The sequence below is a fragment of the Strongylocentrotus purpuratus genome, unplaced genomic scaffold (genome assembly GCF_000002235.5).
Source record: "Strongylocentrotus purpuratus isolate Spur 01 unplaced genomic scaffold, Spur_5.0 spur5_scaffold_5, whole genome shotgun sequence".
NCBI classification, from domain to species: domain Eukaryota; kingdom Metazoa; phylum Echinodermata; class Echinoidea; order Camarodonta; family Strongylocentrotidae; genus Strongylocentrotus; species Strongylocentrotus purpuratus.
The window spans coordinates 33,019,619-33,034,793 of record NW_022145611.1 but is presented as its reverse complement, the minus strand read 5'-3'; the positions used below and the strand labels follow the sequence as shown (position 1 = coordinate 33,034,793).

Below are 15,175 nucleotides of genomic sequence, written 5' to 3'. Positions count from 1 at the left end.
ATACAATAACTCATTATAATTTGAGAAATAATAGCTTTGCAATTATGTTCATTCCTTATGGGATGTCGTCTGCTTGGGCAGTATTGGTCCATTATGTGACGTCATTAAAATATCGTTTTTTTTTTCTGGCGAATCTCTCGCATATCCCAGATGATAATGGAGGTGGTTGTATTTGTATTTTTATAAATCACCCAATATGTAGTTGACCGGATGGCCATCTGTTAGCTTACCAGTTTCTAGTGTTACATTAGCTGACATATTTGTGATTTTCTTTGAATTTCCACTTTAAGGGTCCCTTTGAGCCCTGAGGGGTGCAGGCGTCTTTCTACTCAAATCGGAATCATTATAACATTAATGACAGGAATGACATTGATCAGACTTCAAACAATATTATCTCAAGTTATAATGATGAAGAGACACGTCATGTAGTCGTTAAAAGCGTCAGTAAATGTCACAGATAATTATCCTTCAGAATGACGAAGATGAGCATCGGTTCGATAATTTAAAAACCTGGGAGAGGGCACTTAATGAATGCAAATAAATTTTGTTCATTCACCTGAGGTGAGGTCCAGGTATGCAGTTTGTGTATCCGTTTATAATATATCCCGTCCGTATATCCGTCTATAATATATTATTATTATTATTGTTATTATTGTTATTTATTTGGCACTTTCAAAAGAAACAAAATCAGTAAACAATATACAATGCTTATGAGGGGCCGTATAAGCGATTGAGTGAGAAAAAAAAACAGTTCGGACTGCTGAAACTCTGTATTCTAAATTAAGCAACAGGCTGTACTGCAAACAATGATGCCTTTTGAATATATTTTTCTCGCGAGGGGAACGGGGAAAGAGCTCCCTCTTTTTGTACAGAACACATGGCTCCCCTCTCCCCCACCCGCGTTTTCGAGGGTTTTGTAGTAGGGAGTTTGTATTTAAAAACGAATCGATATACTACAAAGTTGTGTCTTGTAAAGGGGAAAAGCAATTTAGCCACCCCCTTGGTAGAGAGAATCCTCTGCTACCTCATTTGGCGCATCTGGAAGAAAGGGTCCATAATATTCGAGGGAGCGTACTCGACCCGAGATAGAAAATTTAGATTTTTGTTGATGTTGACACTAAGTATTTTAGATAATCTTTTGTATGGTTATATTGACAAATAAAATTGATAACAAGAATATTAATACTTGTTTCTCATACAGCACTTTTCAAGTTACAACGCGGTTACGATATTACTACCCCGGTCATTGGATTCTGTTACGATTCTGAATATTACAGTGCACACTCTTCATTCATTTAATAATGTTGTAAGTTTTTGTTGGGCAGAAGTAAAAGTGTCCCCAACCCTTATGTGTAAAGAGATTAGGCTTTTGATGGGTAGGAGGCAGGAACAATATCCCACCCCCCCCCCCACACACACACACATACACCGCAGAGGTAAAGTCTGCCCCCTCGCTTCCGGTGTATTTTGGAGACAGAATTTCTACATTGTAAACATACTTTTACTAAATTATGTAGGGGAGTGTAGCGAGCAATAAGTGGGATTTTTTTTTTTTTTTTTTTTTTTTTGGGGGGGGGGGATATATGATGCAATCAATTTAGAGCACTTATAATTATGCTGATGAAGCTTTATTGCAAAATATTCATTGTCTGGGGCAGGGTAATAATTTCCACAACCATTTTATAAATGTTAGAATTTGCCCCCTTGCTTCTCATGCCTTTGTGTAGACAGGATTTTTACAGACATAACTGCTTTTATTAATATTGAAGGGAGCAGAGCCACCGAGTGAGAAATTTTTATTTTAGAATGCTAAAAGTTTGCATTTTTGAGCACTTTAATATTTATAGTACATCATTGTATTATTGCCTCATTATAAATTGTATTACTAGAAATACATGTGTAGCTGTTTGGACCAAACTTTCCAACATCATGTGCGTGCAGTACAATCTCCACAGGCGGTCTAAAAAAACATCTATTGGTAATCTTGCCACTCCCTGCAGGTAAATCCTTCGTATAGTCTATCTGCTTTGTGTCACCGTGACTACACGATCGAGGCCTACTTTTATCCTTACTTCCTGCCTGTCAATCCAGACAAGTTAGAGCATGAGTACAAAACATTTGCATCACTTACAATTAAAGGTTGAGAAACCTGCTACCTAGCTGCCTGCATGCCTGGTTGGTTAGTCAGGGAACCAGGTATGCAAGTCATGCAGGCAGACATCTAATAAATTAGATAAAAGCGACAAATCATTTCAATACAATCTACTTCCTGACTGCCATGCCTGGATGGTAAGTCAGGGAACCAGGTATGCAAGTCAGGCAGACATCAAACAAAAGCTTCAATGTCATTTCATTACAATGGCACCACTGAATTGGGAAACTTTGCTATTCAATTATGTTATCCATAGGTTGCACCGGGTATATAATCCCCGGATATAATCATATTTTTTTTTATGCGAGAGTTTCAATGCTTTAAAAAGACAGTGTACTATGCAAAATACGATTCACAGTGTAACAGCACTAATAAAACATGGTGATGGGGTACAGATCTTTATTTCTTTTTCAGGCTGAATCGATAGGCAGTGGGTTTCCGACATAGCACCAAGGAACATTAAAAAAATTGCTATCCTTCTTACTTATTATGTTCCCCGGATACGTTCACGTTGTTCATAAGTTTATTGTAGGTCTATCAGTTAGAACAATATACTTTTTCAGTCTACTTTGTCGGCGCCTCATATATAGATCAGTGATCATGCATTGAGGGCACTGTAGAGATCAGTGATTGAGGGCAGGAGGAGGGTAACACCCAGTTTAGCTGAATAGCCAATCAAAAGGCGTGCAGTTAATATCCGTGGGCTTTTCAAATATCTGTACACAAGTTGACATCGCAAACACCAATGTCTGAAAATGACGTTTTCTTGGGAATTAGACAATGTGGACGCCTTGCAATGTGTCGTAAAACGCGATCTGAAATGTTCAGGTATCCGAATATCGAAGAAGAAGGACACACACAGAAATCACCAAGCACAAGTAAGTTGTAAATAGTGATGTATTTAAAATGATTGTGTGATTCTTGTGAGAGCGTGGTCCCAAGTGTAGAAATCCACGTGAGTACGAATACGAAATTCTGTTGCTGCGTGCGTGCTTCAGAAGTTCAGTGAAACCGCGGCGCGCTGCCGCGTGATTTCCATGTACTTGATCTAGGCCTAGGCCTAGACCTTCTAGGCCTAGATGTAGAGTGTGTTGTTGTTGTGTCTTAATTGCAGTGCTGTAGTTGTGTGACTTGTTATGTCTGGGCATGGATGGTGATATCATTGGTACGATTATCTCGAAAATCTGATATTGATAGTAGACCTCTAGTAGTCTAGACTAGATAGACGTCAGGCCTACGGAATTTCAGAAGTAGGCTACACTAACGGCGAACGCCAAACGGCGCTTATCCAAAATTTGACCCGTAACTCCTGCGTGGAGATACCCTAGCCCTAGTAGGCCTAGTCCCTACCAAAACATAGTCATAGACTAGACCCTCTAGTAAATATTCATTAAATCATGTCCAAATAAAGGTCATGAGTTAAAAGTCGTTATGTTTAATATTACTAGATCTACATGTAGTCTAGTCTACTAGATCTAGACCTACTTGCTTCGTGTCAATTTTCTTGTTTTTTAACTTTGGAGTATTTTTTGGAAAAACACTGATATTAGTAGACTTTTTCACAGGTTTCACGGCAAACCGCTGCACAATACAAGTGCATACTGATGGTGGGTTGTGGGCGAGCGCGCGCCTGAAGTAGCTACCGTAACATTATTACAGTAGATAACTTCACACAGGCGCGCGCCCGCCCGCAACCCATCAGTATGTACTTGTATTGTGCAGCGGTTTGCCATGAAACCTGTGAAAAAGTGTTTACTAATAATAATATCAACGTTTTTTTGAAAAATATTCCAAAAATGACAAGAATTGACACGAAACAGGTAATAAACATTTATAACGACTTTTAACTCATGATCTTTATTTGGACATTTAATGAATATTTACATTTTGGGTATGTTTTGGTAGGGTATCTCCACGCCGCTGTTACGAGTCAAATTTTGGATAGGCTTCTGAACAAGTGCCACACTAACAGTAACGACACAATCCTTGTCATTTGACAATTAATATCCTCTTTCTTTGACTTTGGACTTTAAATCAAGTAGATCTAGACCTACTTTAGCTGGCGTTGGCACCGCGCTGGTGCTAATTCAACCTTCCAGAACATCCTAAAATTGCTCTAAAACTGCCCAAGCAGCCCAACAATACCTTCTTGATCATTTGATGCAGAATAACAAGTTCAGGGTCAACTCTGAAGATCAGGTTGAATTTTAAGCGTTTTTTCTGAACAATTTAATCCTAAACATTTCTAACCGTATCGTATGTATAATGTACGTACACAGCAACCAAGAAGATGGAGGTTTTGCGATATGCTAGACACAAGTATAGTAGATCCATAGTAATGAGTGGATAACCATCGTCTTTCCAGGGTATTTTTTCTCTTTTAAAACTCATTCTATAATCTCGATACCTCCGCTTCTCGGTCGCTGTACATACGTACACACCGCTATATTGCATTGTCCTGAAAAAATACCTAAAAATCAACCAAATGAGCGTAAGAGCTGCAAAGTTGACCTTGGACTAATTATTCTGCACCGAGAAGGGATTGTTGATCATTTTAATTTGTAGTATCTCTTATTCTCTTTTAATCATTTCATTTTAAGTACATTCTAGGATGTTCTAAAAGTTGGACTAATTTGGACACACTTGTGGACTAGCGCCCTTTGGCTTTGCTAAACTAGTCAGTCTAGAGAGTTAAACTTGAAATTTGAATAATGTCATACTCATCATATCACTATTTTAAAATTTACCCTTTTAATTTCATGGTGAAGAAAGAAGTAAAATAACAAAAAATAGAAAATAGACATACCAGTATTAAATCAGTTCTGTACTTTCATGTAAGTGCAGCATGCATGGTAAAACTAATAGTACATGTAGACCAAATCATGTTCCGTTATTATTCTGTATTGAAATTTTTTGCATGAGTCATGGTCATACTCGGTGGATCTATTCGTATAGGACTCATATTTAATTCTTTTATTTTTCAGAAACTTAAGATAATTCAGCATTTGAATGTTTTGTAAAAGCGTTGTCTCTACAGTACACTAGTTTAGGAGGATCTATGCAAATATTTTCCTCTTATTCAAGTCATACATCCCTGTTCATATGCCCGTTACTGTTACGGTAGTCAAAACCAATTCTTCAAATGAAATTTAACACATTTCTCATTATTTTCTCTCTTTTTTAGGATATGCATGCATCTCCCTTGTTTGGTAAGGCATTACAGTCTTATGAGCTGGTAAGAGACGAGGACTCTAGATGTCATGTGCCCAGGTAAGGAAGACATACACGTTGGCTAATTTTGTAAATCAATGAATAATGATAATAGATCTTGATGTGTAATGTTTATTGTATTTACATATGTATTACCTGTATTGTAATATAAAATGTACCGGTAGTCATTGATGCTTTGGATTGCGTGATTCTTGTTTACAGGTTCTTATTGGAGTGTACAAAGTTTCTTGACAGTCATCTGGACATGGAAGGCATATTCCGTATCTCAGGTTCCAAATCCAGACAACGAGAGCTACAGGTAAGCATCTATACATGTAGTTGAACTTTGTGCTTTAAAAAAAAAAAAAAAAAATGTATAACAGTATTATTATTTCTGTGTGGTAAATGGGTATATACCAGTACATGTATGTCACTTAGTTCAGGCTACAAATTAAAGTGTTCTTGTCACCATCTGCTCCAGTTAAACTGATTACCGGTATTTGTTTATGAAAAATGGGTATTTCTTGTCCTAAACTTCAGAACGCTAATATTGAGAATGCTTTAGAAGTAATTTTCTTGGTAATATGTTTTAACTTTAATATTTATCTCTCTCTTATTTATCACCCGTCCTTCAGAAAAAACTAGAGAATGGTTCTTGCATTCCTGATGATGCCAATGCAGCAGATGTGTGCAGTCTCTTCAAACAGTTCTTCCACACCCTCCCTGAGCCACTCATTACCCCTAAACTCCAGAGTGCCTTCTACAAGTGCTCACAGATAGAAGACATCGCAGAGCAGCGATGGGTCGTCCTCAACATCTGCCATCTCTTGCCATCACTCAACCTTCAGACCTTGCGCTTCATCGTCCTCTTCCTAAACCGTGTCGCCTCAAGGTCGGAGAAAAACCGCATGGACGTATCCAACCTTGCCAAGGTGTTCACACCTAACTTCTTCGGGACATTCACAGCCCTTGATAAGAAGAACCCAGAGAAGATGATAGGGTTACAGACAAGTATGGTTAGTTTGATGATTGAGAATGCTAGGCTAATTGGTGAGGTCCCTGAATGGATGATAGAGAAGATTGCAGGTCATAACCAATCCAGAGAGTACCTGGATCGTCTCACATCAGAGGACGAGCTGGAAAAGAGCGATGATAATCTAGAAGAGTGTGGAAGACTATCTAGACGACGTAGGAGGAAGAGTGGAACATCATTCCAAGGTACATCTTATTTTGTTTACACTGTATTATTTGCAATTCATGTAGAGTGTAGAGACAAAGGCAATAGTACATTATGCTCAGCTGCAATTCATTCTGTTGGGCTATTTGCAACTTTGCGTGATAGCTACTTGTTTCTCAGATGAACAAAAATCATTTCTTTAACTAAATGCCATAATATGACTTTAAACAAAATGTTAAGCATTTGATTGAAGGGTTGCCTTATGCTTAAGTGAAGAACATGAATTTGATTTAGCAGTATTGATTGACTTTATATAATCATTACATAACCATACATTGTAGGTACTTCAAAATATTCCCCTGTCAACTCAACTTTGTCAGAGCCGATTGCCTAGATCACATTCTGTGGTGTGAAGTAGGATATTGCCAAACTAAGTGAATCATCTGTGAATTTGATTTGTGAAATAAGTAGTTCCAACATCCCCCCTATTCACTGAATATGGCAATTCCAAATTACTGGTCACTTGTCAGAGTTAATGTAAATGAAATAAGAATTAGAAATGGAAATGAAATGCATTTGGAAATTATGATTTTAGTGATATCAATTTGTGGCTTTATGTCAGGTAACTCAATCTAATATTTTCATTCCTTTCCATAGTGCTAGTGAATGGTCTTGGACACAGCTTAGGCATTCTGAAAACAGGCTCTTCAACGGAGAGCATCTTATCTACTGCTACTGATACGCATAATAGTGAGTAATACTAAGTACTTCAACTATAATATTGCCAGTTTTTATTTTGAATGTGCTAACATGCAGATGTACAACAATCATCCAAAAAGAAACTTATTAGATACCTGTTGGAATTCTACTCCATAGAAAGTTGGTAATTCCCCCCCCCCCCCCTGCAATGCAGTCAGAGAAAAATTAATGAAATCTTCAAACTGAAACTGTGTTAAGTCCTGCAGGTATAACAGTATGTTGGACTACACTCGAGTGGTAAACATGCTGCACATACCCCTATACATGGGACCACACGTACGCTTCCAAGAATGTTTCGCCATGGGTTCCTTGATGACATTGCCTTTTTTCTTTTTTTTCCTGACATGACCGTGGGACATAAAATTATGAAAAGATATTCAGAGGAAAATTTTGATGTACTTTGATTTATCAAGTACAAAAGTATTGATCTGGTGTAATGATGGAAAATACTGCAATATTTTCAGATTAAACAATTCAAAGAAAAGCGCTTCGTTTTGCTCAGGGTCTGACATCTAACTGCAAAATTTATGAGTAAGAGTTACAGTTTAGCTGAGACTGTTTCGTAGCGGTTTAGCGTAAACAAGTTGTTTACTTTATGCAAATTAGGCTTCAAGGACAAACACTTTTGCACAGTTAATTGTTTCCATTGCTAACTTATTATAAAATTTTCGTTTTGCTCAGGGTCTGACATCTAACTGCAAAATTTATGAGTAAGAGTTACAGTTTAGCTGAGACTGTTTCGTAGCGGTTTAGCGTAAACAAGTTGTTTACTTTATGCAAATTAGGCTTCAAGGACAAACACTTTTGCACAGTTAATTGTTCCCATTGCTAACTTATTATAAAATTTCTTGTCATTTCAGCGGAGTCACCAAAGATCATGAAGCGGAAAGCCAGTGAAGATATCGGCAGTGCATTTACTTCCAACAAGAGGTAGGAAAAGCATTAATTTTCACCTCTCAATTTTATATCTACAATCTCTCGTCGTCCATTTTTTCTCTGAAGATAAGTAATTTTCCGTTCATTTTTGACAAAATAGCAGTGTTAAATACTCTAATTGTCTGTACCATGTTTGTTTAGGAATAATTTTTAAAATGTGAGTATTTTATAATGCGGACTCATGAACTTCAGAATTGAAGCAAAACCAATCAAAGGAAATTACAGGTCTAATTATGTAAATCTAAAATCTTAAAATCCATATTTTGTTCACTACACAGGAAAGCTTTGCTGCACAAAATGACAACAGATCCTCAGTTTAGCAAACCAGGTCTACATCTCCATAAGATCCATCATCAAGGAACACCTACTCAACATTCTCAGCATCCAGCTCTGGGCGAAGCAGGTAAACCCTCATACACTAGCTTGGCTCAGTGTGGGCTAACAAACGCTCACCCTCTGAACTGTTCAGTCTCAATCCCTCTCATTACAGACTCGCGGCTCTGTGAAGCAGATAGTTAAAACTGATTTAATGTTCTGTCAAGGGTTAGGAATGGAATATCTGTATATGAATGATGCAAAGCACTAGCTAACAGAAAATAACTTTTTCATAGTGAAACTCAAACAGGGTTGTTTGATTTAAATCATGTCGATTTAAATCATGATTTAAATCGCGATTTAAATCACTTGATTTTTTTCAAAAAAATCACTGATTTAAATCAACTTTTATGAAAAAAATTAGTTTTCTCTATTTTCTCTTCTTCTTAACAGATACTTTCAATGTAATCATTTTCATTTCTGTTCCACATGCTTTAGAGATACTTTAAAAGAATGATACACCCTCATGGAGTCTGATTTAACACCACTGTTTTATTTTCAAATTGTAAAACAAGCTAAACTGATGAAAACAACAAGTTTCTAACGAAGTAATGATAAATAACTCTCTGTATGTACACCAAACTGTTAAATCTTCAATAAAATAATATATAAAATCTACAAAGGTGCTCAAAGTCCACAACTTGGATACTTTTACAAAACAGCTGAACTACTTGTATGTACCTCCTTCTTGTTACTATTAATACCCATTCTTTCAATTACTTAAGTTGAAGGCATATGTGTACATTTGATAAGAATTACATGTATATTTGCATGCTTGTGTATTTTCTTATCAATACCCATACATTCAATTACACAATTTCAAAGTACACATGTATACTTAATAAGTAAGAATTTAAAAATGGGAAAGTTGCTGGGCAAGTGTTACTGTATGCAGCAATACAACTGCTGTGCTTGCTTGTTCATGTAATAGTTTGAAAAAACAGCACATCAATGATGTGGTGGACAGCTAGTGGTGCTTATCCTGCATCTTGCAACGAAATTTATTGAAGTTTTATTTGGAACTGAGGTTACACTGTAATGAAAACATAAAATGTGTATTTTGTTACAAGCATATCAGGAAGTGCCTATTGCAATTCTGGTTAAATATTACATTCAAATTAGATGTTAACGTACAGACTGATATAAAAATTTCAAGAGTTTAAATGTATACATAATACATAACATTACTTGGGCTTCCATAAAATGTCCCTCTCTATAATGCAAATAAATAAAAAAAAAAAAAAAAAAAATTACCTGTATATAAGTGGATTATTGTGTCAAATAGTACAATACACAATGTTCAAAAGACTACTTGACCACTATTATTGGTGTAAAACAGTTTAAATATAGTCTAAAACTTGTTAAGTGTGACCATTATTTTTCGTTGGAAAAAAATCAAAAAAATCTGATTTAAATCATAAAAATCAGATTTAAATAAAAAAAATCAACAACCCTGAACTCAAATCGTAGGGATGAAGAGTATATTAGAATTACTCTCAAGATGATGTATCCTGAGGCGGTAGGTGTATATAACAATGACCAGTTTTAACAGAACCAACCTGTTTTTAAAGGAACTAAATTTCTAATAGAAGATATTGATGGTATATTTCTTCTTCTTTATAGTAAACTACCGGTACACAGTTTTAGGAAACAGATATATGACTATTTTTTTCTTCATTTTTTTATGCATCTTAACTCATGATCACAGATGCTGTCACAGCGGATGGTGAGACACTCTTCAGGTATGGTACGCCATCCATTGTGTATGCTGATGATTCCTTTGCTGGACACACCCCTGGCAGGCTGGCTGGGAGGGAGATGTTCTCCAAAGGACATAACAGGGGCCAGGAAACACCCAAAAGCAAACTCAAAAAATTTAAGGAACTCAGTGCAAGGAAACTAAAAAGGTAAACAAAGAATTATGAATAGAAGTTCTCTCTGATATTCCAAGCTTTCTTGGTGCTAATTTGATGAATATGTTAACTTTGTGACAATCTGTTGAATAAAATATGTGTCCAACAACAACCAAAAGTCTTGTTCTGATGTGTTCTTTAATAACATATATATAAGAGAAGTTGATGTACTAGTACTTGGTTTTTATTTGGTGTTTGAGTTGACCATATGATCAGATTCTGAAGCTGTAATGTCAGAATGTTTTTCTTTTGCATAAAGATGTGTCATGTGTGCTAACCGAGGAATGAAAGTTTTTACAAACATTGATGTAAAACCTGTTTTTGTTTCTCTCTCTGTTTCTTTCTCTCTCTCTCTCTCTTTCTTTCTATCTACACAGGAGATCTGTGGCACTCAATCTAGATGGAGAGCCATTCAGTACAAAGTCTCCTAAAGCAAGCAAGGTAAGACTTTACTTTTCCTCTGCCTTATGTGTCTAAGCATGACTTTGATTAAATGAATACCACAACTCCTTTAAACAATGAAATACCTTCATGAAAATATAACAGTAAATGTATATAAATGGTTTCATGTTGGTTTCATTAGATTTGTATGAAGGGACTTCTAGTTTGTTTACTTTTCAAAACTACATTTTGTGACTAACTTTGTGTACATTTTGTGTACAAAACACTTCCCTGTAGTATTACTGAGACATGTGTGTGGTGAATTACTTTCAGACACAAGAAAACAACAAAAAGGAAACCAAAGATGTTGGTTGGAGACTAGCTAACGCTTCACCACCAGATGGAGGCCTGGACACCATGAAGCTCTTTGAACCTCAAGTCCGACCAAGTCCAAGCTTTGACAGTCCCGGCCGGGCTCGTAGACACATCAAGACTCCTAGCTCTCCAGCCAGACTCCTGACTGGGGCTTCCCCGGCCCTTCGCCGATCTACAAGGCTCCACACGTCAGATAGTGAAAATGATACTTGTGGTTCCATAAAACCTATAAGATTCTCAGCCGGGGATTCCCCTAGAGTAGTAATTGTAGATACCCAAGCTAAGGCAGTAGCATCACCAAAGGTTGTGGTGGTTGACATAACTATGGTAAGTGAATCAAACCTTGCTACAGAGTATGTAAAGAAACAACAGGTGCATGCCTCCCAGTTGATTGGTAGTAAGTTGGGGAAGGAGCGAACAAGTCCATCCATCCATATTCCTGACAGCACTAGGCAGAAGATCAAAGCAGCTGAGATAGTTTATGCTACCAGAAGCTCAATAGAAGACAAACATCTCCAGAAGATCGTAGACCGGAGTGTAAAGCAAAGTTCCTCTGAAGATCATGTCCCTGCTAAGGAAATTACACCATCTATGAGTGAGATGAGTCTATCTAGTGTGCTCTCTGGAATCAGTGTCGGTAGCCTCAAATCAGAGTTCAGTCAGTTTGGGTCAGAGGCATCCGAAAAACCACATACAACCACTTACATGGAAACAGACATCTGTTCTCCATGTGTGTTTGAATGCAAAGATGATACCATGGTGGCCATTGAAGATCCCTCAAAAGACTGTTCTGATGGTATGACTCCAATGGAAACAGAAAACCCTCGAGATACAACGGTTGTTGCAGGAAATGCACCTGTAGAAGAAACCCATTTTGATGGTAGTCAGACAACACATCCTGGGAAAAATCAACCAGAAATAACGGACATCCGAATCTCAAAGGAAACCTTAAGCAATGAGGGACACCCTTATGTTATGTATAGACCAGCCACTGGAAAGGGTACTATGTCTAAATCAGAATCAATTGATAGTGGAAAGGGTTGTTCAATGGAAGACCTCCATGCTGCCGCTACAGATGGGAAGCCAGAAAGACATCCACCTAAGGTTCCAAGCAAGCAAGACAGCTGTGATGCCGATGTAGAGGATGAAGGTAGTGAAGAGGAAGAAGAGATGAAGAAAGAAATAGATATCAAGCATACCAAAGAATCACACATAGTACTAAAGGAGATGCAGGATCCAAGTGATACTGGTGACCAACAGGGAACTATGAACAGAGTGGCTATTGAGAACAAATTTGAAGGAAACAAAGGAGAAGCTGATGAATTAAAAACTGACAACAGTAATGAAAGATATGATGCAAGTGATAAGGCTAAGGTTTTAAGCTCTGCAGATGGCAAGGTTAGCAAAGATGACATATTCAAGGTGCCACATAGTGTTGATAATACTGTGAGTGAAAGTGATAAGCAGAACTTGATAAATGCTGCCCTCAAATCAGATATGAAGAAATCCAGAGGGAGTCATTCCAAGACCCTGCCCATAAAGGGTGATCAGAAAGGGAGAAAGAACAAGAACTCGAGCATCGTCAAATCTAACATTCAACTCTTTAACTCATTTTCTACAAGTGACCAAGCCTTCAATGTTAGTGCTCTGGGTGGTGTGAGAAAGACAAGAGCATCAAGTCAGAAGGAAACGCAATCAGTCACCAAACCTATGACACCGTTGACTAAATCAACTAGTATGGACAGTGGTATCTCTAATCTTCAGGCTGCCGGGCATGCAATGTCAACAAGAAGCAAAGACATGAATGACTCATTCTTGACAGCTGTTGGGAGTAAAGCAACTCTGAAGGTTCTCAGTTCTTCTATGGAGAACATCTCAACCCCAAAAGAAGAACATACTGCTCCAACATCCAATCAAAGCCGCCCTATTCAAAGTTCACAGTCCATGCTTGACATCAGTACCCCAGTAACCTCTGTCAACAAGCCACCTATGATACGTCATATGAGGAATGTCAGATCTATGCAGAATGTTTCCACACCCAACAACAAAGAGAACCCCTCAACTCCACCATCCATCAGAAGAAGGCGTCCCGTCTCCCAGGGCCAAAAGACTGCTTTCCAAGAGAGTGATTCATTTTCCAAACTCAAGAGAGAGAAAGCTTTCGAGGTGGAAGATGAAGCGTCCAGCGTACCTCTTGTCAAACCGCTCAGAGATAATAACTCACCACATCTGCCCAGGACCAGGAAACCAGCTCCTTTGGATCCAAGACTAGCAACACCCCTCACACCTGTCCAGCGTGCGAGACTTTGTACCCCTGGTAGTAGGAAACCAGTCGCCATCAGACACAGATCACCTGTCAAACCGGTCAAGAGACTAGTCAAGTCTCCTTCTCCTGCCAGATCCAAGGGTAGACTTACTCCAGACAGGGATAACAGGACCCCTAAGAGATACCCTAGATCTCCAAGGAATCCGTTAGAGAATGCATCACCCCGTGGGAGGAGGCAGAGGAGTGCTGTTCCTGTACATGTCCAAGATGAATGGGAGCTCTAAGACACAATAGAAGAATGAATTATTGTCAATCTGCATGATTGTATGTAATCTAGATATAGCATATTTAGCCTCATGCATTCATATTTTTCCATTAATCTCAGAAACTATAAGAGTTGTAATAAGACAAAGTTTCCTTTTTTGAGGGGGTAGGGGTGGGGCTTACACAAACTCTTGAAATTTAAACATAGGAGAACGTAAGTTCTTGATATTATTTGCAACAATCTCATCAGTACCTGTACATTTGATTGAAATAGCTTCTTGTGATGTCTAATTGCTAGTGATGTGTGAAATTAAACCAATGTTATAATTATGTTATGATTGAATATATGGTCATTGGTGCTTCAACTGCCTTACGCTCTCTGATAGATTAACAGTACTATAATTTGTGACCTAAATTGTACATTGTATAGAAGACAAATTTGTATATATCAATAATCAAATTCCATTCTGTCATCACTGTATTAGCATATATATTTTGAAGATTTTGTTCAATCAAAATGTTTTGATGCTGTATGTCTTGTAAATATTGGTATACAAAAGTTTGATGACAATCATATGCATCAGTTTCACCTAGGTGTTGAACCACCATGACATTTTATGGAGTGTGTAAGGATTTGTGATGGAATTAATTACAGTATGTCAAATCATGGTATAAATTGCGCTTTGTGAGGACATTGATGAGGCACAGTATGAATATGGAAGGTGAGTTGGAACATTATCAGGGTTCTTACTTCTTAGCTTTCCATATGTCAACTTTTGGTGGCCATTCAATGTAGATTGTGCAAACTTCTAATGAAACATATTATACCCATACTACATGTATGAGGTGAGAAATTTCATGTGCCACTTGGACTTCGAGGTAAGCACTTTCAAGGGAAAGTCCACCCCCAAAATAAGTTTGTTTCGATAGAGGCAGAATAATAAGAAAATCAGGTGAGTGAAAGTTTGAGCAAATTCTGAATGAAAATAAGAAAGTTATGAATTATTGAAGTTGTGATCAATCAAATACAAATTGGCAACTCTGTGACTTATCATCCGAGCTCTCCTTCATTTGCTTTGTGCATAATATTCCATAAAATCATGTTTTCTTCGTTATTGATGACGGAATATATATTTGTTCCTTGCAGGGGGAGTATAGAAACATATTTGCAATTATTATATTTAGGGTGCATGTATGGTTGAAATTTTTCTTGAGGGAAAATGAAAATTTTAGATTTTTTTAGTACTGAGCAAATGGAAGTTGAGCTCGCATGATACGTCATAGAGTTGCCAATTTGTGTTTGATTGATCACAACTTCAAAAATCCTAACTTCCTTATTTTTAATCGGAATTTGCTCAAACTTTCAC

General features: G+C 37.5%; 1 protein-coding gene across 1 annotated transcript; it reads left to right on the top strand.

Moving 5' to 3' along the window:
* Positions 1 to 2,837: 2,837 nt before the first annotated feature.
* Positions 2,838 to 14,694, top strand: LOC115919058. The gene is made up of 10 exons (XM_030998503.1): positions 2,838 to 3,030; positions 5,337 to 5,422; positions 5,585 to 5,681; positions 5,998 to 6,580; positions 7,197 to 7,289; positions 8,159 to 8,228; positions 8,513 to 8,637; positions 10,318 to 10,516; positions 10,900 to 10,963; positions 11,237 to 14,694. Exons 1-10 carry the CDS (start codon positions 2,908 to 2,910, stop codon positions 13,826 to 13,828), a joined length of 4,032 nt encoding a protein of 1,343 aa, XP_030854363.1. The 5' UTR covers positions 2,838 to 2,907; the 3' UTR covers positions 13,829 to 14,694.
* The last annotated feature ends 481 nt before the right edge of the window (positions 14,695 to 15,175 follow it).